The sequence below is a fragment of the Microcebus murinus genome, chromosome 4, assembly GCF_040939455.1.
Source record: "Microcebus murinus isolate Inina chromosome 4, M.murinus_Inina_mat1.0, whole genome shotgun sequence".
In the NCBI taxonomy this organism is placed as follows: domain Eukaryota; kingdom Metazoa; phylum Chordata; class Mammalia; order Primates; family Cheirogaleidae; genus Microcebus; species Microcebus murinus.
Window position 1 is genome coordinate 8124539 of NC_134107.1, and position 24989 is coordinate 8149527.

The 24989-nt window shown below is 57.5% G+C and overlaps 3 protein-coding genes across 3 annotated transcripts; 1 reads left to right on the forward strand and 2 right to left on the reverse strand.

Annotated features, from left to right (window-relative positions):
• Positions 1-770: 770 nt before the first annotated feature.
• Positions 771-2938, reverse strand: CDK2AP2 (cyclin dependent kinase 2 associated protein 2). Its single transcript, XM_012757650.3, has 4 exons — positions 2272-2938; positions 1872-1972; positions 1646-1778; positions 771-1275 (listed from the first exon to the last, which is right to left on the reverse strand). The coding sequence occupies exons 1-4, from the start codon at positions 2351-2353 to the stop codon at positions 1208-1210; spliced, it is 384 nt and encodes a 127-aa protein (XP_012613104.1). The 5' UTR covers positions 2354-2938; the 3' UTR covers positions 771-1207.
• Positions 2939-10653: 7715 nt separating this feature from the next.
• Positions 10654-16657, reverse strand: CABP2 (calcium binding protein 2). Its single transcript, XM_076001680.1, has 8 exons — positions 16633-16657; positions 15686-15920; positions 13979-14149; positions 13446-13476; positions 12546-12680; positions 11958-12067; positions 11700-11847; positions 10654-10889 (listed from the first exon to the last, which is right to left on the reverse strand). The coding sequence occupies exons 2-8, from the start codon at positions 15848-15850 to the stop codon at positions 10864-10866; spliced, it is 786 nt and encodes a 261-aa protein (XP_075857795.1). The 5' UTR covers positions 15851-15920; positions 16633-16657; the 3' UTR covers positions 10654-10863.
• A 5412-nt stretch (positions 16658-22069) lies between these two features.
• LOC105867419 (glutathione S-transferase P-like) lies at positions 22070-24760 on the forward strand. The gene is made up of 7 exons (XM_012757400.2): positions 22070-22246; positions 22394-22429; positions 22766-22872; positions 22976-23063; positions 24025-24128; positions 24230-24337; positions 24508-24760. Exons 1-7 carry the CDS (start codon positions 22099-22101, stop codon positions 24694-24696), a joined length of 780 nt encoding a protein of 259 aa, XP_012612854.2. The 5' UTR covers positions 22070-22098; the 3' UTR covers positions 24697-24760.
• Positions 24761-24989: the final 229 nt, after the last annotated feature.

The window sequence follows — 24989 nt, forward strand, 5'->3', positions numbered from 1 at the left end:
CTCCCCACCAAAGTCTGCTAGAAGCTGGTGGCTCTGACTTGCCTCTACTCAGGGCTGGGATCACTCAGCTGCACACCAAGGCGGAAGCAGGCCTTCACTACAAACCCTTGGGCTAGTCCCCAAATGGTGCCTGAAGGCCTTTCCCACTTATGCCTTCCAGGTCTGTAAGTCTGGCCACCGGGCCACCCTGGGTAAAGGCCAAGACACCAAGGGCTGGGCTCATGGGGTCACGCCCAGCGTGCTAGAAGGTGCTGGGGCTGTGGATGGCAGCACAGAGCTGGGTCTCACCCACGTGGGAAGCCAGGCCGTGCTGGGGGAGGGAAGCAGCAGTGCCCCTTCCCTCTGAGGGGTCAGAGACTTTCAGGGCCGAGTCAGAGTTTAGGGTGTTGTTAGGTCATTAAGGCGCGTGAGGGAGTGGCTCAAGTGAACTGGCATTTCCACCCTGCCGGGGCACCACGGCCAATCTAGCGGAAGAGCCCTCTAGGCCCAGGCTGGCAGTGCATCCAGCTGTGTAGGCAGCCAAGGGCCTGCACTGCCCCCTGGTGGCACCACATGAAGGCGCACAGGGCTCTCCGCCCCTTCCACTACTCACAGCTGAGGGCCCGAGGGCAGAGTCCCACCCAAGGCCTGTGGACAGCAGAGGCAAGGCAAAGCCAGGTACAGACAGCCTCGCCCTCCCTGCACCACCCCACCCCGTCCCTGTCTCTTCTGCCCCACTTTCTGCCTGGCTTACCAGGCTTAGCAGAACCAGACCCAGAAAGGCTCAGAACTGAGAGAACAACTCCAAATCATCCTTTATTTATATAAAAAGGGCATATTTAGCAAAAGACACACTGAGAAAAGAGTGGCTATGGCCCAGGAGACAAGGCAGGGAGCTTCTAGCCCTGCTGGGGGAGGAGGCCTGGGACAAAGTGGTGAGAAGTGCTGGGGAAGGGCTGGTGGTGGGGCCAGAGAGGAGAAAGCCCCAGTTGGATCAACACTGTCAGCAGGTCATGGGTGGGACTCGCATGACCTCGCTGCTAAATCTTGGAGGGGACAGTTAGTGCTGCTGACTGGAGTGAGCACCGCCCCCTGGTTCCTGGACGGCACCCACCAATGGACACAGGACAGGAAGCTCAGGATGGTTAGTGCAACTCAGGATGAAGGCCAGGGAGAAGCAGGTGCTCTGCAGTGGCCGGGAAAGGTCCAGACGCTGAGGCGCTTCCTGTTACGTGCGGGCATTCCGCTCTGTCTCTGCCAGGCACTCTCTGACTAGGGCCCGGGCATGGATGATGCCTGGGGTAGGGGTGGGGTGGGGAGGGGGTCTCAGCAACCCTCCACAGCCCCATCCCCACCCTTCAAAGGAAGAATACCCCTCCCTCTCCACTCCCTTTCCTTTCAGCAAAAGAAATTCAAATCTAATGAGGGGTTGGATGAGATCAGAGGTGTGGGTAATCCTCAAATTCACCCTGTTAAAATACAAATTCTCACGCTCTTCCCTGGAAATTGATTCAATTTCAATTCAATTCAAAACATCTCTCTGGGTAGTGATACTGGCTCTAGTCTAGGCTTCAGGTGGCCTCCAGGTGTCCTTCCTTTCCTAACGAAGGAGGACTGTTCAGTGTCAGTCTCCTGAGCAGGACAGGGTGGGCCTAGCCTCACTTACCTCTCTTCAGGCGCTCCATGGCGCTCTTGCTGCCAGCATAGGTGGGCCTGATCTCTTTGCCCATCTCCTCTATGACCGACAGCAGGTCCGTGTAGGTGCTCTGGGAGCCCTGGGCACCGGGTGGCTTCATCGCCTATGTCAAAAGAGAACAGGGCAGTGAGCTCAGGGCCCCGGGGCGGGGGGAGGAGGACTCCCCATCCATAAGCAAACCCCTGGCCCCACTCACCTGCACATAGCCCATGGAGGGCGGTCCAAAGTCATTAAACAGTGGTCTGAAAGGAGCAGCGGCTCCTGGCACTGAGCCCGACGGTGATGGGACACTTCCGGCTGCAACAGGCGCGAGTTAAGAGGTCAGGGCGAGGCAGCGACGCCTCCTCCCGGCTTTCCAAGCCCCAGACCGAGTTCCCTCCACAGGATGCTTCATTCCATGCCGACCGACTTCAGGAACAAACCCCTCCCCCTGCGCTCCACCTACAAGCCCTTACGCGACCACGCCCACTTCACAGGCCGGCAAACTGAGGCCCCTCGACGGTGGCGGCAGGCCGTGTGTCGTAGAACTCAGGCCGTCTTCTCTTCGAGACCTAGACTGCCCAGGCAGGCGAGCAGGGGTGAAGCTGGATCCTCACCTGTCGGGACCGGGGTGCCCGGCCCGGGGGTGCTGGAGCCAGGGGTGCTGCTGGGGGCGGGGGCGATAGGCTTGTAGGACATCCCCAACTCCTGGGTGCGGCGGACGCCAGCCGGCCGCTCCTCGGGGGTTGGCTGCCGGGCCGCTCAGCCGCGCTCTGATTGGCAAGCGGGCTGCACGCCCCTGGTAAATAGAGCTCTGGCCGGAAGGACGGGCGGGCACGAACGCTCCCTCACTCCCGATTGGCGCGCAAAGATGTCACTCGAGCCTCCTCATTGGCCGAGACCTGCCCCAACAGGTCGCAACCGCTGCAGATTGGCCTCCGCCTTCCGGACCTCGCACCTGTCTGCTCGGGATTGGGTGGTGGCTACCGCCCTCCGCAATTGGCGAGTTCGCGGCCCGGTCTGGCGCGCTCTCAATCCGATTAGTCCCAAGGCCCGGGAGGCGGGGCCTCGGGAGCCCGAACCGGGTCTGGGCCGCCGGTTCGCGCCGCGGGCTTTTCCCCGGGCGCGGGTGCCGCCCTCACGCCTAACTCGCGCTGCTTCGCACGTCAGCTCCGCGCCGCCCGGTGTCGGTCCAGTAGGGGCTGCTGTCGCCGCCGCCGCTGCCGAGCGCGCCTCTCCTCCGCTCCGGGGTCGAAGGACGCAGGGGTTTGACGTGCCAAGCCCTGCGTCCCACCCCGTGCGCTTCTACGTCACCTTTCACCGGTTCAACACCCTCTCCTCGGTCTGCGCATGCGCCCGCGTGAGGCCTTGGTTTGTTCCCATGGCAACGGGGCCCTCACCAACGCCACCACCCGAGGCTCTTCCTCCGGATTGGCTAGTCCTCAGGTCTAGGCTGATGCTAGGTCCGAGGGCGGCCTGGAAGACCCCTCGTCCCGCTCCTGAAGGCCCTGCGCCTCTGCCCCAGATAACGACGAGAGCGTGACGGCTGGCCTGCGTCGAATACTTACGTCTGCCGGGCTGGACCCAACGGCTCGTGCACGAGAGCGCCGGCTGGAGCCAACCTGCTGGGTTCGAATCCCAACACCAGCACACCACCCTCACTAGCGATTTTCCCCTGGGCAAGTCGCTCACCTCAATTTCCTCATCTGCAAACTGGGGATAATAATTATCTCATAGGGCTGTTGTGTGGATGAATAGTCCTAAGATGCTTATTGTTTCGTTCCCCTCTTTCCTATCCCTCTCCAGTGTCCCCAAACCTTTCCGTTTCACCACCCAGGCTCCTCACTTCGTATCTCATTCCTCACAAACTTAGATCTCAAGACCCTCCTCCCCTCACCGACCCTTCCTCCCAGGCTCCTTCCCCAGCCTCTCTGGCCTGTGTGCCATCATGCCCCCAGCTCTGTGGATTTTCTTCATCCCCGGGACATTCATTCACTCATCCCACAAACATTTTATTATTCTCTCCTCCATCCCTTGTGCTGAATGCTGAGGATCCGGAAATGAACTGGGTCTGACCTCTGTCCTCAAGGAGCTGCTCGTCTCTGAGGCAGACAGGGAAGCAATGTCTTTTTTTTTTTTGGAGACAGCTAGAGTGCCATGGCGTCAGCCTAGCTCAAACTCCTGGGCTCAAGCAATCCTCCTGCCTCAGCCTCCCGAGTAGCTGGACTACAGGCATGCGCCACCATGCCCGGCTAATTTTTTCTATATATTTTTAGTTGGCCAATTAATTTCTTTCTATTTTTTTAGTAGAGACGGCGGTCTCGCTCTTGGTCAGGCTGGTTTCGAACTCCTTACCTCGAGTGATCCTCCCGCCTCGGCCTCCCAGAGTGCTAGGATTACAGGCGTGAGCCACCGCGCCCGGCCGGAAGCAATGTCTTACTTGCAGCAGGACAGAGGCCACAGTGGAGACCCGGACTGGGTGCACTGTAACTTAAGAGGAACGGCCCTACCTGGTGGCATGGCAGAAATCTTTCCAATGGAGGTGGCATTCGAGTAGGTGCGGGTGGGAGCAGAGACGCAGGGGGCCCCTCCAGGTAGAGGGACTGGCATGTGCGAAAGCTTGGAAGTGTGAGAGCACATGTGTTTGCAGAACAAGTCATTTTTTGGCTGCAGAGTTCGCTAGGAAGCTAGGGCAGAGCAGTGGAGAGAACCGCGGGCGCGGGAGGGAACCTCAGGTGCCCCGGATGTAAGGAAGTGCGTTAACCACCAGATCCAGGGCTTCCCTAACTTCAGCCCTTTGTGGAACTCCTGCATCAGTCTTGCCGTCTATTTAATATTTACTGTAAATCAATTCACATTTTAAAAACTTCAAATAAAAAGAAAAAGCAATAATGCCCATTTAATCATGTGCTCAATATATTTTGTAGTTTTCTCATACATATTCAAACTCTACTAATGTTAAAAATGAAGTATTGGCTGGGCGCGGTGGCTCACGCCTGTAATCCTAGCTTTCTGGAAGGATCCCTCAAGGTCAGGAGTTTGAAACCGGCCTGAGCAAGAGCAAGACCCTGTCTCTACTATAAATAAAGGGAAATTAATTGGCCAACTAAACATATATATATATATATATCAAATTAGGCAGGCATGGTGGCACATGCCTGTAGTCCTAGCAACTCGGGAGGCTGAGGCAGGAGGATGGCCTGAGCCCAGAAGTTTGAGGTTGCATGAGCTAGGCTTACGCCACGGCACTCTAGCCCTGGCAACAGAGTGAAACTCTGTCTCCAAAAAATAAATAAATAAATAAAATAAAATAAAGTGTTAATCAAGGCATTCAGGGTCTCCTGCTCCCTACCTGTGGCAATGAGACTGTGCCCTGGACAAGTCTACTGTGGATAGTGGGGGGAGGGGAGCTGCTGAGTGTTACTCCTCCTTTGGGGTCCACCCCCTACTTCTCCTTCCAAACTTTAGATCTTCCTACTTTCTCTATCACCCATTGTATTAGTCTACTCAGGCTAATACATTTTTTTTTTTTAAGAGACAGGGTCTCACTCTGTTGCCCAGGCTGTGGTATAGTGGCTTAGTCATAGCTCACTGTAGTCTGGAACTTCTGGGCTCAAGTGATCCTCTTGCCTCAGCCTCCAGAGTCACTGGGACTACAGGCCCGTGCCACCATACCTGGCTAATTTTTCTTATTTTCTGTAGCTATGGGGTCTTGCTATGTTGTCCATACTAGTCTCAAATTACTGGCCTCAAGTGTTCCTCCTGCCTTGGCCTCCCAGAGTGCTGGGATATAGGCATGAGGCACTGCGTCTGGCCACAGGCTGCCGAATACTACACAGAAAAAACACAGTACCACAGACTGGGTGGCTTTAAACAACTAAAACTAAGTTTCTCATAGTTCTAGAAACTGAAAGGTCAAGATCAGGGTGCATGGTTGGTTTCTGGTGAGGCCTCTCTTCCTGGCTTGTAGATGGCCATCTTTTGGCTATGTCTTCATGTGGCCTCCTTGGTGCAGGGAGAGAGAATGAGCTTTCTGGTGTCTCTTATATTGAGATCAGAGTCCCATCCTTATGACTTCATTTAACCTTAATTACTTCCTTAGAGGCCCATCTCGAAATATAGCCACGCTGGGGGTTAGGGCTTGAGCATATGAATGTTGGGGGGATACACACATTTAGTTCATAATACTCATGTTTGGGAGCAGCAGTATGCTTGGGAGTAACTGTGGGACTGAACCTTGTACTAAAGCAGTTTTAGATGTCCCTCCTTGGAGCAGCGGGCTATGGCAGGAGGAACGCATGAGTTCCTTGAAGGTGGTCGGAGGTGACAACTATGGCCTGTCCCAGGAGAGGACCCTGTCCATGGGGGGTGGGGGGGGAGTGGGGAAGATAACACAGACCTCTTGGTAGAATTTCTCAGGGGCTCCCCTCTCTTCTCAGCCCCCAGACCTGGAGCTCATCTCCAGGATTTTGGAGCCTTTCAACATTACAGCTTCCAAATCAGAAGTTGAAAAGTAGGGCCCACAAGCTCAGTTCAGCCCACAGATGGGCTTGTTGGCCAGCCCAATGATTTAAATCTTTGTATTAGTGGCCAACATTGTGTTTCTATACAATTCTTTCTACTTTACCATATGTTTGAAAAGTTCTATAATAAAATGTTGAAAAGTAAATGGATGAACAGCAAGGCGACACCACTACACACTTGTTAGAACGGCTAAAATCCCAAACACTGATGATATCAACTGCTGGCAAGGATGTGGAGGAACAGGAACTCTCATTCAGTATTGGTGGGAATGCGGAATGGCACCACCGCTTTAGAAGACAGTTTGGTGGCTTTCCTAGCAATTGTGTTCCTAGGTCTTGACCCAGCTGATTTGAAAATTTATGTCCACACAAAAACATGTGCATGTGAATGTTTATAACAGTTTTATAATCTCCCAAACTGGAAGCAACAGAAATGCCCTTCAATAAGTGAATGTATAAACAAACTGTGATGCATCTATACAAGGAAATATTATTGAGCAATAAAAGTAAATCACCTATCTAGTTATGAAAAGACATAGATAAATCTTAAATGCATGTTGCTAAGTGAAAGAAACCAGTCTTAAAAAGCCAACACACTATATGATTACAATTGTATGACATTCTGGAAAAGGGAAAATTATATAGAAGGCTAATAGATTACTGATTGCCAGGGGTGCCAGGGAGGAATAGAATTGAATAGCTGAAGCATAGGGGAAATTTTTTAGGGGAGTAAAACTATTTTGTATGGTACTGTAATGGCGAATAGAAGACATTAAGTATTTGTCAATAAGTAAACTTTAATGTATGCAAATAAAACATCATCTAGGAGATTGGTTCCCAGGCTGGAATGCAGAATGACCAAAGAATCTAGCAGTATTACAGAAGCAGGAAACCACCTTACCAAAGACGGTGGGGGAATAAGGTATTTACCTAGAAATGAGTAGAGTCTGTTAGACTAAAGGCAAAAGGAATGGCATATGAGCAGTGTACTCCAGTTGATAAAAGTGTGTCCCATGGAAGTATGGGTTAACAATTCTGCAACCACTACTCATGTACACTGGAATTGAACAATTAAGTAAACGGAGGATGGATGTTGGGAGTCAGGTTTCTCACTGTTGGAGTGAGACGTTAGATAAGCAAGGGAGAGGCTAGAACAATCCATGTGGTAATAGATTGGAGCTGGAGGCTTCAGTATGAACCTGTGCAGCTTCCTATAGATCAGTTGCTTACATACAGATTATCTATAAATGTGTATAGACACAGGTTTGTATACACACATACATCTCCTTGCTTTATCAGCTGAGAGCGCCTAGAAACAACCCCCCCCCAACACACACACCCAGTTGCAACGACTCACTAGTGTAGCATCCAGATCTTGGTTTCTAATACCATTCTCTAATAAAATGAGGCTGGGAGCGGTGGCTCACGCCTGTAATCCTCTCACTCTGCTAGGCCGAGGCGGGTGGATCGCTCAAGGTCACGAGTTTGAGACCAGCCTGAGCAAGAGCGAGACCCCATCTCTACTAAAAAAAAAAAAAAAAAAGACGAAACCAGCCTGAGCAAGAGCGAGACTCCGTCTCTACTAAAAATAGAAAGAAATTAATTGGTCAACTAATATATATAGAAAAACATAGCCGGGCGTGGTGGTGCATGCCTGTAGTCCCAGCTACTCGGGAGGCTGAGGCAGCAGGATTGCTTGAGCCCGGAGATTGAGGTTGCTGTGAGCTAGGCTGACGCCATGGCACTCACTCTAGCCTGGGCAGCAAAGCGAGACTCTGTCTCAAAAAAAAAAAAAAAGAAAGAAAGAAATTAATTGGCCAACCAAAAATATATAGAAAAAATTAGCTGGGCATTGGTGGCGCATGCCTGTAGTCCCAGCTACTCGGGAGGCTGAGGCAAAGGATCGCTTGAGCCCAGGAGTTTGAGGTTGCTGTGAGCTAGGCTGACACCACAGCACTCTAGCCCAGGCAACAGAGTGAGACTCTGTCTCAAAAATAAATAAATAAATAAATAAATAAATAAATAAATAAATAAATAAATAAAATAAAATGAGCCAGAGCTCCTTGGAGAAATGGCTGATTCTAGGACCAGGGCAGGAAATATACAAGATGATCATGGGGCTTCTCCTAGAGCCAGAAAGTAAGAAAGTGCTAAAAAACAAACAAAACAAACACAATGATGAAGGCATGTCAAAGGGATACAGAGCTCATTGCAAGAGCTCCCAATGGACATCTGTCTATCTTCCTATCTACCGATCAATCAATGCATGTCGATATCCTACTGGTTCTGTTTCTCTGGAGGGCGCTGACTGATACTTAGGGGAAGCTGGGTGTGGCATATAGGTGGATGGTTCATTGCAAGGAATACCTTGGCTTAGGTGATGGTTACCTGGGTGCATACACATGTAAAAATTCATTGAGCTGTACATTTAAGGTTTATACACCTGACTGAATGCAGGTTCTATTCAAAATATTTAAAGTGGATTTGATGTAAAAATCTGAATGTACAGCTTGTCTTGGAAAATCAGAAGATCCTGGTGCTAGCCGGTGCGGCTGGGCAGCAGCTGCCCCCTTTAGTGGGCAGGGGGAGGGACTCCGAGCTCACTGCAGTCTCTCTTGCTGCTGCTTCTTCCCTGGCCCCGACCCAGGCCCCAGCTGTTGCCTGTTGGGACCTTCTGGACTAGAAGCCCTTCTGGGGTAAGGGGGTGTTTGTGAGATTTGGAGGAGCTGTGGGATTCCTGGTGCCAGCAGACATACTGCGGCTCAGACCATCCCACCAGCCACTCCCAATGCCGCACTCGCAGAGCCCACCAGGCTGGGAGGCCAACCCTGAGTGGGATTCTTCTGGTTTCCCCCGGCTCATGTCCCTTGCAGCAGGGACAGACATTTCTCAGGCAGCAATGCCGTTTGTGCCAGCTGTGAGGGCGGTGGGAGGGAGGGCGGGCCACGGCTTGCAGAGAAGCCCCTGGGGCTGGGGCAACTCATCCTCATCCCCAGGCCTGCCATACTGGCAGGAGAGATCACCTAATTGAGGATTAAGGATTAATTGAGTGGCGAGTGGCACTAAGGCCGCTGCCGCCAGCCCTAGCACCTCTGCATCCAGGCCTCGGGCTGGGCAGGGCACAGGCAGCTGCCGGTCTGCTCTGTCCAGGGCCTTCTTCTCCTTGGCAGGAGTGGTGTGGGGACCAGGCATGGGTGCTGAGAGCGCCCACCCCTTCTTGACCAGGTGGGGCAGGGCTCGTTCTCCCCGTTGGCAGCCAGGAGCTGCACCCAGGCCCTCGCTGTAGCTAGAAGAGGCTGACCCAGAGGCGCCCTCTCCGGTTGACACTGTGGTTTAGAGTCTCCAGGTCTGCATGCAAGTCCCCCCTTCCTTTGTCCCAGCTGTGTGTGACTTTAGGCCAGTCCCTTGTCCTCCTGGAGCCTTCTGGTACCAGGCAAAAGGGCTAGATTGACCCGGAGGCCATGGGAAGTCACGGCCAGTGCCTGAATGGGAGTGTGACAGGAAGCAAGTAGCACTTTAGGAAGAATAACGGGGCAGTGTGTGGGGAGAGAGGGCGGTGAGGTGGCATGACCTCTAGCAAGTCACTCAGACTCGTGCTATGGCTTGAGAGTTCATGTTGAAACTCACCCCCCAGTGCACAGGAGTAAGAGATGGGACTTCAGGGGGTGATTAGGCCATGAGGGCTCTGTCCTTCTGGATGGGGTCAGAACCCCACACATGGGCTGGGGGAAGTAGGTGGGCCCTTTTGCCCTCTGCCGCCCGCCCTGCGAGGACGTCTCTGGAGGAAGCAGCTCAAGGCGCGGACTTGGGAGGCAGGCGCTGAGAGAAATTACCGTGCGAGGAAGACCTAGAGGCAGGAAGCGGGGTCGGGTGGGAGAGCCTCCGATTCGAGGCGGTTCTGAGTAGGCCTGGCTGACCCAAAGGGGAGCTCAGAGCAAAGACCACCAGGAGAGCAGCCTCGGATTAGGCAGAAATGTCCAGGTCCTCGCTCCCCGCACTGTGCTCCCGTCAGGGGCTGGGGTCCCCAGAGGCCCAGAGGAATGAAGTGTCAGCCCCAAAGCCGAGGTGTCTCCTGAGGGGGCCAACAGCTGAGCCTTTCAGCTAACTCGCTGACCCCTTGAGCCGAACGGGAAGTTCTCGAAGGGAGCCCCAATGTACTCCCAAGGCTGCTGCAGGAGCGAGTGAGGCCAGGCCTGGGAAAAGCCCAGCCAGCACTTGCCCCACACTCTACTGTAATCAGGATAAGCGGGGACGGTGGAGGACGGACGGCACACACCTGAGCCCTGGGACGTTTCCTGACACTGCCCTGGGTTGGGCCCAGGATCCAGAGAGCAAGAGGAGAAGGTCCCCACCCACCTGGGGCTCACAATCGAAGGGGCTTGTGGTCCAAGATGATAGCCCCAAGATTTGACTTTTGGGGGCCAAATATTGGGGTCTCCAGAATAAGCGAATGGGAGGCAAAACCCATCTCCCCAGTTTGCAGATATTTTATTGCCAGAGAATCAGCGAAGGTGCAGGGGCTTTGCCGGAGCAACGGTGTGGGGGTGAAGGCAGGCACACAGGTGAGGACGGGCAGGAGGGGAGCAGGGTCCCAGCTGGAGGTGGTGAGCTTCAAGGAACATGCTGGTGGGCAGAGGCTGCAGTTGTCCTCAAGTCCTGTCCGCTGCCTCCGGTTTCTGTACAGGCTCAGCGAGACATCATTCGCACAAACTCTGCCAGGGCAAAGCCAAGGTTTGGGGTATGCTCTCTGGACCCCACTGGGAGTGTGGTTGAGGGGCGGGCCTGCAAGGGCAGCTCCCGGATCTGATACAGAATAGGCTTCAGGGCTAGAAAGAGGGGGCTTTGTCTTATGGAGAAACGAACAAACAAATCCTTGTAACTGAACTTCTTTTCCTCTTTGCTTTGACCACTAGGAAACTTACGAGCAACTTTGGGGCTTACTTTAGGGAATGCTTTTTTCTTAATCCAGGGTCTTGGTCTGTTGCGCATACTAGAGTGCAGTGGTGTCATCATAGCTCACTGCAACCTTGAACTCCTAGGCTCAAGCCATCCTCCTTAAGACCTGGGACCTCAGGTGTGTGCCACCACGACCGGCTACTTTTTAAACTTTTTTGTAGAGATGGGGGTCTCACTGTTGCCCAGGTGGAGCTCAAACTCCTGGCCTCAAGCGATCCTCCCACTTCAGCCTCCCAAAGTGCTGGGATCACAGGCGTGAGCCAGTGCGCCCAGCCAGCCCTTCTACATATGAATTTTCCTTGGCTTCATTATTATTTAATCTTTGTTTTCCCTCATGGGAGTGTCTGGGTCGGGCTGCCCAGATGGATACGTTGGCTCCAGCCACCTCCTTTTGCTAAGCGAGCGCCTCTCTTTCCTGAGGACCCTGCCTCCTGGGTTCTGGGGGGAGGGGGAAGGCCTAGGAAAGGGGCGGGGTGCTTCGCGCAGGGCAGCGCACGCAGTGACAATGCTCCCTTTGTCCTTATCTGTCGAGAACCTTCCAGCAGGGCGTGTGCCGCGGGCGGTACCTTCGAAGTCCACCAGGCCGTCCCCGTTGAGGTCGATGTCCTGCAGGATCTCGTCCACCTCCCGCTGGCTCAGGCGCTCCCCCAGCAGGGCCTTGAGCGCCGCCCGGAGCTCGCCCACGCTGATGCAGCCGTCCCCGTTGGCGTCGAACTGTGGCGGCGGCGGCGTGGGGTCACCGGCGGTCGTCCCGCTCGGCCCCTCGCTCGCCGCATACTCGCCGCCCCGCGCTGCCCCGCGCCGCGCCCCGCGCCGCCCCGCACCTCCCGGAAGGCGTCGCGCAGCTCCCGCACGCCGATCATGTCCGCCGTCTCCGCCAGCAGCTTGGGGCCCATCAGCTCCACAAAGTCTTCGAAGTCCACCTTCCCGCCACCTGGGGGGCCCCTGCGTCAGAGACCCAGGGCCCCGGAGCCCCCCACCCGCCCCGCGCGCCCTCCCTCCCGACGTGGACGCGCCCCCTCCGCGCGCGCAAAGGCTGGGCCGCCCCAACCACGCTGCAAACAAGCCACAGATCTGGCCAAAGGTGAAAGGAAAACCACTCTTCAGACTTCTTGGAGCGGTTCCTTAATTTTCCTGAAGAGCGCCCTGGGGGTTGAGTCCTGGCTCCATGAACTTCCTGTGTGACCTTAGACAAGTCACTTATTCAGAAACTCAGTTTCCTCATCTGTGAAATGGGAATCGCGGTCCTCGCTCCGCCCACCTCAGAGAGGATGGTGCGATTCTGCAGAGTGACCGGGGTCCTGGGCTCTGGGGACAGCCTGCGCAGTCACCCCTGTGCCTGGGCTGCCGGCTTCCCTGGTAGCGGTCAGGGCACCCGGAGGACTGGGGTGAGGCGGGCCTGAGGCACGTACTGATTTGCTGCGAGATCTCGATGAGCTCCATCTCCGTGGGCATGTAGCCCAGGGTCCGCATGCAGGCGCCCAGCTCCCGGTAGCCGATGTAGCCGTCCCGGTCCCGGTCAAACTCCTGGAAGGCCACCTGCAGCTCTGCCAGGCAGGGTGGAGTCAGTCCCCCCCCCCCATGCTGTCCTGGACCAGCCTACCCTTCCTTCTGCCCTCGGTCCAGTCCTTCCCTCCTTGTAAACACCAGTTTGTCTTTGCTGCCTCAGGGCCTTTTCACATGCTGTTTCTGCTATTTGTTCTTTCAGCACATAGTTAAGGAGTAGCCACTGTGTGCCAGGCTCTGCTCTAGGCACTGGGTATTCAGCAGTGAATTTTTAAAAGACAGAGAGGAAGAGGAAGGAGCAAATCCTTGACCTCACGGAGCTTGCATTCTGGAGCATTTCCCCTCCTCTTCGACCCTATGTCACCCACGAAAGAAAGGCTTCCCTCTCAGTTTGTCCTGCGCCCGCCTGTTTGTTCATTTCCTGGAGAGCACCTGGCACCGCTGGTACTCGTGGCTGACTTACTGACGTCGGTCTCCAGAGGGCAGGGACTGTGCCTGTCCAGTCTGCCACGTTCCCCAGCGCTCAGCACCGGGCCGGGCGCACAGTGGGCACCCAGGGAGTGTCAGCTGAGTGAACAGATGTGACCCGCCTGGCAAATGAGACCAAGGAACTGATAGCCAGGGGCGGGGGTGTCTGTCAGCCCTTCCTGCTCAGTCTTGTCCCCGTCTCCCGGGACCCGTCTCCCGTGGCCTTCTTGCTCCTAGTTCCACCTGGAGACTGCCGCAGCCCCCACCCGATGCCCCGTACCCTGTGTCCCCACCCCGTCCCCACGCTCCGGGGAACCAGTTCCTCCTCAAACCTTTACCTTCAATCTCCTCGGGCCGCAGCTCCCGGTCCTGGGGGGGCACAGCAGGGTTAGGGGTTCCCTGGTCCTCCTAGGCCCTGGACCCACCCTTCTTTTTCCTCCGGGCTCCCCACACAGCCCGCCCCCCGACGCGCACGCACAGGGCCTGTGTCTGTCTGCTGCCACTCAGACCTGGCTCCCCACAAGTCCTGCTCCCTGGCCTGGGCGACCTGGGTGCCCCCTCCCTGCTGCCTGCCCAGGTCGCTCCCACGGCCTTCTCCACCCACCCTCTCCCCCTCTTCTAGGGCATGGAGCTCCTTTTGCCAGACGTGGATCTTGGGGGTCGGGTAGAACCTCAGACTTGGCCCTGCCAGCCTCAGTGTCACTGTTGATGTCCCCTGTTTCTGGAGCTGTCACTTTCTGCCCCTCTCCGCCTCCCACCCTGGGTCTGTGTGCCCTTGCTCTATGGTCCCTGCTCAATCTCTCCCCCGTTCCAGGAGAGGCAAAGCGAGGGGACAGGGTAGGCAGGCTGGCGGGCGGGTGGCCGTACATACGAGTTGGGTGGCGGCGATGCTGGGCCGCAGGAAGATGCAGGCAGGCCCCACCAGGCTGCTGAGCACCGAGTAGCCCTGGACGCCCTGCCCAGGGCCCCTCTGCTCCTTGGGGCTGGGGCTGGGGCTGTGGTGGGAGCCCCCTGGTGGGGAGCCGGGCCACTGCCAGGGGTCCTGCAGCAGAGCCTGCCGTGAGCTGGGGCAGTGGCTGCTGAGCACCAGGCCCGAGCGCCCCTCCCCACCCCCACTCACCAGCCTCTTCTCTCTTTGCAACCCTGCACAGGACCGTGGGGAAGGGGCTCAGGGTGCTCGGGACCCTCACCCATTAACACTTTAGGCCAGAAGGGGCCGTCCCCTAACTGTTCGGTTGGGCAGACCAAGGCCCAGCCCGGAAAAGGCAAGGGACTTGGCCAAGGTCACTGTGAAAGCCACTGGCAGAGTGAGACCCTGTGCTCTAGCTCTGCGTCTCCCAGTCAGGGCTGGCGGGCAGGGAGCAGGGACCTGCTGCAGGGCTGGGGCAGCCAGACGGGCAGCTGGAGGACCTGGGGAGCTTGGCGGGGAGACCCAGCGGTCTGTGGGCGGCAAGACCAGGGTGAGGCGGAGTCTGGGGGCTTCCAATAAAAACTCTTGTTCTGGGGAGGCACACAACCAGTCCCCGTCCCTGTGCCCACCTCCGTCTGCAGCCCGGCCCTCCCGGGACTCTGCCCACCCCACCTGGCCCTGCGGGGTCCAGCCCTGCCTTCTGGCCTTGACTGCTCCCCCTCAGCCCTCCTACCTTAGGTCCCCGGCGCCGGGGCCACTTGGCACAGTTCCCCATGGGCCCCTGGACCATGCCAGGCCCGGAGTCCCCGGAGCGGCCGGGGCCAGTCCTCGGCGGATGCTGCAGACACCCGCCAGCCCCCAGCCGCTCCCAGTGCGAGCCTGGGAGTACTGCAGGGATTTTCCTGGGGTTTTGTGGGGAAGATGGGGGCGGGTGGGCAGGCGGGGGGCCCTGGGCCCGGGGCTTGGGTCCTAATCCGGGATTATCTCTGAGCATCTCTGCTGGTGAGGGAGGCCACTTGGGCCCAAGGCCCCCTGGAAGGCACAGCCTCCCCACTCTTCCTCCTGAGGGTCTTCCAGACACCCCCTCTCCAGTACCTTCTCCCCCCACCCTGCCCCTAATCTCTCCCAATCAGGAGAGATTTACCATCTTCAGAAGCAGGACCTGGGTCCTGGGAGGAGCAAAGCAGGTGCCCAGTGTGCTGGGGGTAGGGGTGGGGGTGGGGGGGAGGGACTGCTTTCCCCTCAGAATGGCAGCACATTCCAGGGGCCAGGAGCATTGTGGCCCTCCCCCAGTGCCTCCCAGAGACGGGCGGCAACCTTGGCCCGGGCAGGAAGCCCCTGCCTCTCTTTACTAGGACCCTGGGCTCCCGGCCTCAGGGCGCTTCCAAGCCTGCACGCCCTGCACACCCTCCGCCAGCCCCACCAGCCCCTGGCCCCCTGCGAGGAGCTGGCAGGAGTCTGCTCTGGCTGCCATGGGGCCGGCCTGGTTCCCTGAGCCCAGAGGTAGGGGAGAGGCACCAACCAACAGACCCCTCCATTGGCATGTGTATCCTGGGGCCCCTTCCGGACTTGGCCCTGGGTCCATCCTGCAGGGCCCCCAGTTGGGGTGTGGGGCCCCTGCTGTTCACACGTGGTTCCCACAGTTGAAGACACCCATGTCCCCTTTACCTGCCCGTAGGCTGCCTGCACCTGGGCCTCGAGCTCCTGGAGGAGCAACCGTCGCCTGGTGGCTTCTGGGGTGGCAGGGGCCTGGCTGGTGCCTGGACCACCCCCCGAGGGGCTGGGGTCCCCCGAGTGGGGGGTGCCATCCGCCGGGCCCTGGGGCAGGGCCATGGAGAGACGAGGCGAGGCGAGGCACCTCCTCCTGGCTGAGGGACGCTGCCCCTGTGCAGCCTCCCGAGTCCTGTGGGAGGTGGCCCAGTGGGCGGCTGCAGGTGTGGTCCCCGGGTCCTGTGGGTCTTCTCCCTGTTCCTCCCTCCAAGGGCTGGAAGAGCCCCAGGCCCCCGAAGTCGCTCCCAGCTCCATGCAGACCCCCACACAGCCCCATCAGCCTGGCAAAGCCCCTCGTGCTGGCTGCGGACTGCACCTGGGTGCCCCGCCTGTCCTTGCAGACATGGTCGCCTGCCCTCCCCCTGGCTTGGGCCTCCTCCCGCCTAGTGTTCTGCCTCAGTTTCTCTGGCTCGTGCCCCACCACGCCCTCCCCTGCTGTTTCCATCTCGCCCTCTGCCCCTGCTCTGTGGATGTCTGTGTCTGTCACCTGCAGTCCCTCTCTCCACCCCTCTCCGCCACCATCTGTCTCTGTCTCTGTGCAGCGGTGACTCTGGGTCTCGTCCATCTCTGTCGCTCCCTTCCTCTTTCCCACATCGCTCTGTCTTCTGCCTGTCTGTCCTTGGTCTTCCTATTCCTTCCCACCCCCAGGATGGCTCCAGGATTCCTGAAAGGCAGCTCCCCCTACCCCAGGTGCCTCCCCCTCCCCCAGCCTCCTGCCTGGTCCTGCCGACCTGCAGCCTCTTGCTTCTAAGGAAAGGGGTTCCTTAGAAGGAAGGAAGGTGGAGGTGGGCCAGGCAGCCCCCGCTGGTCTCCTGGGCCCCCTCGCCATGCCCCAGCCCACTCACCACCCAGCTGCCTGCTCCTCAGCTCCCGAATGAGGTCAGTCGCCCTGCCCTGGCCCTGCTCCAGGCCCTTCATGATTTATTCACCTGCTCCCACACCAGCCTTTGTCCAAGGGAACCAGATCCCACCAGAAGCCTGCCACCTGAGCTGCTGGCTCTGGCCGCTCCCGGCCACGCGTGGCCGTCCATTCATGTATTCCCCGGCAAACCTCTGAGGCTGGCTGGGACCAGCCCTGGGCCAGCTGCTGGGGCCACATGACAGACCCCACTCTCAGGCACATCTAACGAGGAAAGGGGACGCCACACAGCCTCCAAGTGCGTGGGGTCACCCCATCAGGAGGTGAGGGACAGGGCAGTGCTCCAGGTGCCGCGTGCCAGTGTTCCGGCTGTGCCCGGCCCTGGGAGAGAGCTGGGGCCCCTGGCAGGGAGCAGCCATGAGCTTGGAGGGGCCCAGGAGCTGGAACCTGGCAGTGTGTTGGTGAGGCCTTCAGGAGGGAGGCACGGGTTAGTCGCCGCTGGAGCGGGAAAGCGTGGCAAGAGGTCAGAGAACATTTCAGAAGGCTGAATCTTCAGCAAATGTTTGTTGAGCACCTGTGTGTGCCTTCCTGGGTGGTGGGAACCGGTCTCTGCCTCCTGGAACCTTCTGCCTGGTGGGAGACGCACATTCGGCAAAGCAGGATTATAACACTGGGTGCCCAGGGAAGGGCCCTGCAGGCCGCCAGGGAGCCCATTGTGAGTGGGGCCAAGGAGCGAAGGCAGTAGAGGGTGGGAAAGCCTCCACGCACCCACGGGTGGGCCTGAGGATCCCAGCACAGGCCAGGAGTGAGAGATGCGTGGCTGCTGGCCGGGCGGTCGGGGCAGGTAACACCCCTGGAAACATTCCTCGCAGACAGGAACCCCTTCTGTTCTCTACAAGGTTGTCAAAAGTGCCAGCAGGACTGGGTTCCCCCATACACTGGACTCGTGACCCTGGGAAAGATATTTCACCTCTCGGAGCCTCAGTTTCCTTATCTGAAAAATGGGCTTGACTTCACATCCACCTCACAGTGCCATTGTGAAAATTAAACAATAAAGGACCTGGCAGATTCCTGGCACATAGCAAGGGCTCAAAAAATGGCAGAGGCCGGGCACGGTGGCTCACACCTGTAATCCTAGCACTCTGGGTGGCCGAGGCGGGAGGATTGCTCAAAGTCAGGAGTTCAAAACCAGCCTGAGCAAGAGTGAGATCCCATCTCTACTGAAAATAGAAAGAAATTAATTGGCAAACTAAAAATATATAGAAAAAATTAGCCGGGCATGGTGGCGCATGCCTGTAGTCCCAGCTACTCGGGAGGCTGAGGCAGGAGGATCATCTGAGCCCAGGAGTTTGAGGTTGCTGTGAACTAGGCTGACGCCACGGCACTCTAGCTCAGGCAACAGAGTGAGACTCTGACTCAAAAAAAAAAAAAAAAAAAAAAAATGGCAGGCATCCCATGTGACAAATGATCCGTGTCTACGTGACCATGCAGGAAGGCAGGAAGTGGTGAGAAACGTGTGTCCCAAAGTACAATCCGGAGCAGTGGGGGCCATAAGTGGGCAGAGTACAGCGGGTAAAAGTTTTCAGTCAGGGAGCAAAGGCTTTGTGCCGAGGCGGAGGACAAAGCCTGGCCTGGAATCTCTCCTGGGGGATGCAATGAGCAGCACCCTGGAACATTCCTCTTCGTGCCCTTCACTTGCCCAGCTTGACTCGGCCAAGCTGAGGTCCCCGCTGCATTGTCCAGGATAGCGGATCAGTGGTTTGACTGATGGGTAGATGGGTGGATGGATGGGTGGAAGCATGGTTGGCTGGGGAGAATGGGTGGGTGGATGATCTGATGGACAGGTGGTTGGAAGGATGGATGATTGAGTAGATGGATGGATAGATGGACAGATGGATGGAAGGATGAACAGATGGACAGGTGATTGGATGGATGGGCAAGTGGATGGATACTTGGGTGGGTAGATTGAGAGTTGAATGGATGGATGGATGGATGGACAGGTGGGTGGCTGACTGGATGGAAAGATGGGTAGATTATTCAATGGGCTGGTGGTGAAATGGTCAGTAGATGGATGGATGGATGATTGCATAGACAGATGGTTGTGTAGATGGTTGGTTGGATGGATGGATGAAAAGATGGATGGATAGGCAGGTGGAGGATGATTGGGTGAGTAAATGAGTAGTTGGATGAATGGGTGGATAAATGAATATATGGATGTTTTAATGGTCTGGTAGTTGAATGTTTGTTGGATGGGTGGATAATTAGGTATATAGATAGGCAGACAGCTAGATGGAAGTGGATAGATGATGGGGTGGATGGACTGCTGGTGAAGGTCTTCTATTCTCCATTAAAAGCATTCATTAGATCATATTCTACCTATTTCTGTGTCTCCTATGATGCCTAGCCCATGTGCTGCCTCGTACATAGTAAGCCATGTACGAGTGATGAAGACGTGTGTCTGTCCATCTCTCCCGACTCTGAACTGTGATTCCTCTCATGGCAAAGGTGATGGCTCCTTCTCCCCCACGTTTCCCGCAAGCCGAACTTGGAGCTCGGCCCCTGGTAAGCACCATACGCAGAACCATGTGGAGATATCACACCACACTTGCTAGGATAACTAAAAGAAAGAAGACAGACTATAACAAGTGCTGGTGAGGATGTGGAGAAACTGGAGCTCACACACTGCTGGGATTTTAAAGCAGTGTGGCCGCTGTGGGGAAGAGTTTGGCAGATCCTCACATGATCCAGCAGTTCCGCTGCAGGGTGTACACTCAAGGGAATTGAAAACGTACGGTTACACGAAGACTCCTACACAAATGTTCATAGAAGTATTATTCATAGTAGCCCCTATCTGATGCGAAGTGAAAGAAGCCAGCCCCAAAGGACAAATACGGTATGATTCCGTCTACGTGAAATGTCCACAATGGGCAAATCCATAGCGACAGAAAGTAGATTAGCAGTTGCCAAGGGCTAGCGGGAGGGGGCATGAGGAGTGCCTGCTAATGGGTGTGGGTTTCATTTTTGGCTTGATGAACATGTTCTGGAATTAGATAGTGGTGATGACTGCATGACACTGAATATCCTAAAAACCACAGAAGGTAGATTTTATAAGGGTGAATCTGACATAATAATAAAGCTGTTTGTTTGTTTATTTTTAGAGACAGGGTCTTGCTGTGTCACCCAGGCTGGAGTGCAGTGGTGCAATCATAGCTCACTCACTGCAGCCTCAAACTCCTGGGCTCAAGTGATCCTCCTGCCTCAGCCTCCTGGGTAGCTGGGACTACAGGCACACTCCACCACGCCCACCTTATACATATATTTAAAAGCCACCAAAGACAGGTGCTGATGTGCACATGCACTGGAGGTTGGGAGTGGACAGAGGGAGGTCCTGGCCCATCAACCTGGGAGAGCTGTGCTTCTGGGAGGAAGAGGAGGAGGCCCCAGAGTAGCCACAAAGCGAGACCACAGGCTAGGCCTGCGGAGCAAGAGGACTGTGGGTAAAAGCAGTCAGGTGGAACACCACAGCACAGGGCCACGCTGGACTGAGGGACAGCCACCCACACAGACTGTGAAACCTTTGCACAGAGGAAGTGGGGGCGGGTGGTGCTCCAGGCCAGGGCAGGTGAGTGAACCTCTCTGAGCCTTGGTGTCCTCGCCTGTGGAATGGGAACAATTGCCCCTCCCTCCCAGGTTGTCATGGAGATGAAACGAGACCATTTGTATTGAAAGCTCTTTGTAATCTGCTATGTGCTGCGCAGATGTTCCTCCAGCTGTGAGTCAGGAATGAGAACCCCACGCCCAGCCCCAGGCAGCTGCCGGCTCCTGCGAGGGGAGTGGAAAGCCCCGGCTGTGGGGGTGCTCCTGATTAGGGTGACGTTTTGGCTTGGCCCCTTGCTTTGGGTGGGTAGCTCTGCACCTGGGAAGGACACCTTCCTCTCTCCTGTGGCTCTGACAGAACCTCCCCCCCAGACCCCTGGGGCAGGGGGCAGCTGGGGGGGCGGGGGAGGGGGAGCTGGACTGGGGGCTCCAGGCGAGCCTGCAGCCGGGAGGTGGGCCCGCAAGACTCAGCCCTCCCAAGCCCAGGGGACCCTGCTCCCCCCCAGTCCGGGGTCTTCCCATCCGCCGTGCCTGGCCTGAATTTGGAGGGTAAGGGGCTCTCAGACTCAGTCAAGACAGGACGTGGAAACTATGCAGGGGAGGAAAAGCAATTTTCCCAACCTTCATGAATTCTTAGTTGGGACAGACCCACAATCATGCGTGAGAAACCGTGAATGAAAAGCAACTCCAAGCAGTGGCTAGAACTCCACTTGCATGGCAGCTTCCACAAGGACCTATACCTTTGCCCTTTGACAGGACGAAGGAAAGCAGTTTTTGGCTGCCCAGGGCGGGAGACTGTAGGAAGGTGAATACACGGCAGGAAGCTGATGGAGCGAGGTTTGTCTGGGAATTCTGGGGCCTGGGCTAATGTGCCAAGAGGCTAGAGTTGTCTCCAGTAAGGGAGAATGGGTATTCTACCTGTAGGCAGGAAAGGAGAGGGACAGAGAAAGCTCTTCCTCCATTTGCTGCTTCTAAATTGCCTTCAGCTCTAGATTAATTTTATTTTATTTTATTTTTTTTTTTGAGACAGAGTCTCGCTTTGTTGCCCAGGCTAGAGTGAGTGCCGTGGCGTCCTAGCTCACAGCAACCTCAAACTCCTGGGCTCGAGTGATCCTTCTGCCTCAGCCTCCCGGGTAGCTGGGACTACAGGCATGCGCCACCATGCCCGGCTAATTTTTTATATATATATCAGTTGGCCAATTAATTTCTTTCTATTTATAGTAGAGACGGGGTCTCGCTCTTGCTCAGGCTGGTTTTGAACTCCTGACCTTGAGCAATCCGCCCGCCTCGGCCTCCCAAGAGCTAGGATTACAGGCGTGAGCCACAGCGCCCGGCCTTCTAGATTAATTTTTATGTCCAAGAGGCATATTTGAGGGTGTCATATTCTGGTTTCCCGAAATGGCAAGGCCCACAAGAGGAAAGAATGAGGGTTCAAAGTGAGGCCCCTGGAGCCTGCCAGACCTGCGTGCAAGTCCTGTTTACTGGCTGTGTGACCTTGGGACGCCATTTAACCTCTCTGTGCTCCTCTCCTCCTCTGCAAGATGAGCCTGGGTCTCGGAGTCGTGATGTATGTAAAGTCCTCATCCCTAAGGGCTTGCGACCATTATTGTCACAAAGAGGGGATGTGTATACGAACATGTCTGCATGTTGAAACTGCTTCATTCATGCAACAAACACTGGCTGAGCACCTGTGTGCTGGCGCTGGGGACCCGGCAATGAGCAAGGTCCTCAGCCCAGGGCCTCTGTCACCACCAGGAGCTGTGTGATTTGGGGGTGTGTCCTGGGAGGGTGTTAACCTGTAATGCCAGGTGCGGGCGCCTCTGGCAAACCACTGCCCTGCAGCCAGGGAACTCCCATGCAGATGCCCGGCGCCACTCGGGGCTCGGTGACTGGGCGCATTCCTGGGGTGGGGCAGGGAGGGATGAGGGGGTGGAGCAGAACAGCAAACATAAGACCTTCAGACGCCTCCCCGCTTCCTGCTGCGCTCCGCTGCTCCACCGCCAGTGAGTACCAGGTGCCCCCGTGGGGGCGGGGCGGGCCCGGGCCACGCCCTGCCGGGGTCTGGCCCCAGCTGTCTGTCCCTGGGCCCTGCAGCCCCGGCGGGGGTCCTCCTTCATCGCCCTCATCATCTTGTCTGTCTGTCTTCCTAGTGCCGCCCTACACCATCGTCTACTTCCCCGTCCGAGGTGCGGCCCAGCTCCTGCAGGAGGACGAAAGGCGCTGGGGACCCTGAGGCTGGCGCGGGAGGGGGCGGGGCCCGCACCTGCCTTCCTGGGGGCTGCACTTTGTGCCACTGTTTCCCTGCAGGGCTGGGTTCTCCACCCGTCCCCCTCTCCAAGTCATTGCTAGGTCATGGACTCTGCCCTATCGTCACACTCCCAGCCTCTGTCTAGGGAGCTCCCAAGCTAGGGTTTCTGGTTTGTCTTCCTGTCCCCTCCCCACCCTCCTGACGCCTTGTTAGGGTGCTGTGAGGCAGGGTCTCTCCCCGAGTGCCCACGCCCTGTGCTGTCCCCCCACATCAGGGCGCTGCGAGGCCCTGCGCATGCTCCTGGCGGACCAGGGCCAGAGCTGGAAGGAGGAGGTGGTGACCAAAGAGGCCTGGCAGCAGGGCTCACTCAAGGCCTCCTGTGTGAGTGACCATGCCCGGGCAGGGGGCGGGCTGGGCCTGGGGGCAGGACTGGGGTGGGGGCAGCCAAGCTCAGTGCCCCTCATGGAGCCATGCCTCCCCCCAGCTATACGGGCAGCTCCCCAAGTTCCAGGATGGAGACCTCACCCTGTACCAGTCCAACGCCATGCTGCGTCACCTGGGGCGATCCTTGGGTGAGTCCTGAGACCTCAGGCAGCCCAGTCCAGAAAGGTACCTGACAGGTGCCTGGCAGGACATCCTGGGGCCTGAGCTGCTGCCCCGGCAGCCACCAAAGTCCCACCCTGCTGGAGGGCAGGCCAGTGGCCCCTAGAGGAAGGCACAGAGCCTAGGGTCCCGAAGGGCAGGGGCTGTGCAGCCTGGGCTAGCCCCCAGCTGGGCAGCGCCAGGTGGGGTTGCTGGACCCATTTCCTGGACAACAGTTCAGAGGAGGCCACCAACCCCCATGGATGCTTTGGTGCAGGCCAGGGGCCACTTCAGGTAGGCCCAGGGGCTTCCAAGTAGACCTCTCTGCCCATTTCTTCTCAGTCTGGTCACATCTGAATCTGGAAAACCCACGCTCACTAGCAGGCCTGTGGCTATGTTTCAGGAGTGGCAGGAACATGGCTCAGGGACATGCTGTCCCTTTTTGGCCAGCTCGTGGGGTCCAGGAAAGCCCAGGGTCCCAGAGGGCATGGCAACCAGGGAAAGGGAAGGGAGCAGCGGGAGCAGTCCAGGCCCAGCCTACCCCAACTTCTGTGGACCCAAGGGTGAGGAAGAGGCCCCCCACTGGGTCTGTCACCTCCTCTTCCTGCCCAGATGGTGTCCTGCACTGCATACGGACACAGCAGCCCTCCCGCCCGAGTCCTGTCGAGGGCCCCACAAACAGCCGCCCCTGGGCCTAGGGAGGCACACATCAGAGGCTTGGTCCTCCCTTTGGGAGACGGACATGGGGTTGGTACCATTGGGGCAGGGAATGCCACAGTTCCAGGGACCCAGAAGACAAGTGTGGGCCATGCAGATGGAGCAGCAGAGGTGGGCAGAGAAGGGCCTCCAAAGCAAGGGTTCAGAGAGGGGTCCCGGTGGCCCAGGCCTGAGGCTTGCAGGCTTCTGGGGGAGAGGACAGAACCTGAGTGCGCTGCCTGGCTGCTGACCCAGGGCTCTACGGCAAAGACCAGCGGGAGGCGGCGCTGGTGGACATGGTCAACGACGGGGTCGAAGACCATCGCAAGCGCTGTGGCCACCTCATCCACCATAACTACGTGAGTGAGGGCTGGTGCTCCGGGACAGGGTGATCGGGGCCAGGAGGTCACCCTGGTCAGCCTTGCTGCACGCCCCCAGCTGGAATCACTGCCGTTCGCAGGAGGAGGGCAAAGCCCGGTACGTTCAGGAGCTGCCTGGGCACCTGAAGCCTTTTGAGACCCTACTGGCCCAGAACCAGGGGGGCCAGGCCTTCATCGTGGGTGACCAGGTGAGCCCCTCCTAGCCCGTTGTGGGTCCATTTCTCAGAAGGGCAAACTGAGGCCCAGGGTGGGCCAGTTCACCAGGGGAGAGGCAGAGCCAGGGAGCAGCCAGGGTTCCGGCTCTGGAAGCGTCTCTCCCTCCTGACCTGGCTGAGCTGCTCTCGCCCCTGCCCTACAGATCTCCTTCGCCGACTACAGCCTGCTGGACTTGCTGCTGGCCCACCAGGTCCTGGTGCCGGGCTGTCTGGACACCTTCCCCCTGCTGTCGGCCTACGTGGCGCGCCTCAGCGCCCGGCCCAAGCTCCAGGCCTTCCTGGCCTCCCCTGAGCACGTGAACCGCCCCATCTTTGGGGGCCGCAAGATATGAACCCACTCGGCCTCCCCGGGGAGAGGGGCTGTCCTTGGCAACCAATACAACTTGCGAGAGGAAAGCTGTGCTGTGGTCACTGAGGGGTGGGCGCAGGGGACCCTCTGCCCCTTCCCGCGCTGCCTCGTGCAGGGCGAGTCTGAGCCCGGACATCGGGGCCTGCAGCAGGGGTGGGGCCCAGAGCGGTCCGGAGACACAGGCCTCAAAGGCGCTACACCTGCAGGATCCACCCCGGGGACTGCCCGTGGGAGGGGCTCCCCTCGCAGGATGTGACCACCACAGCAGCCGGGAGG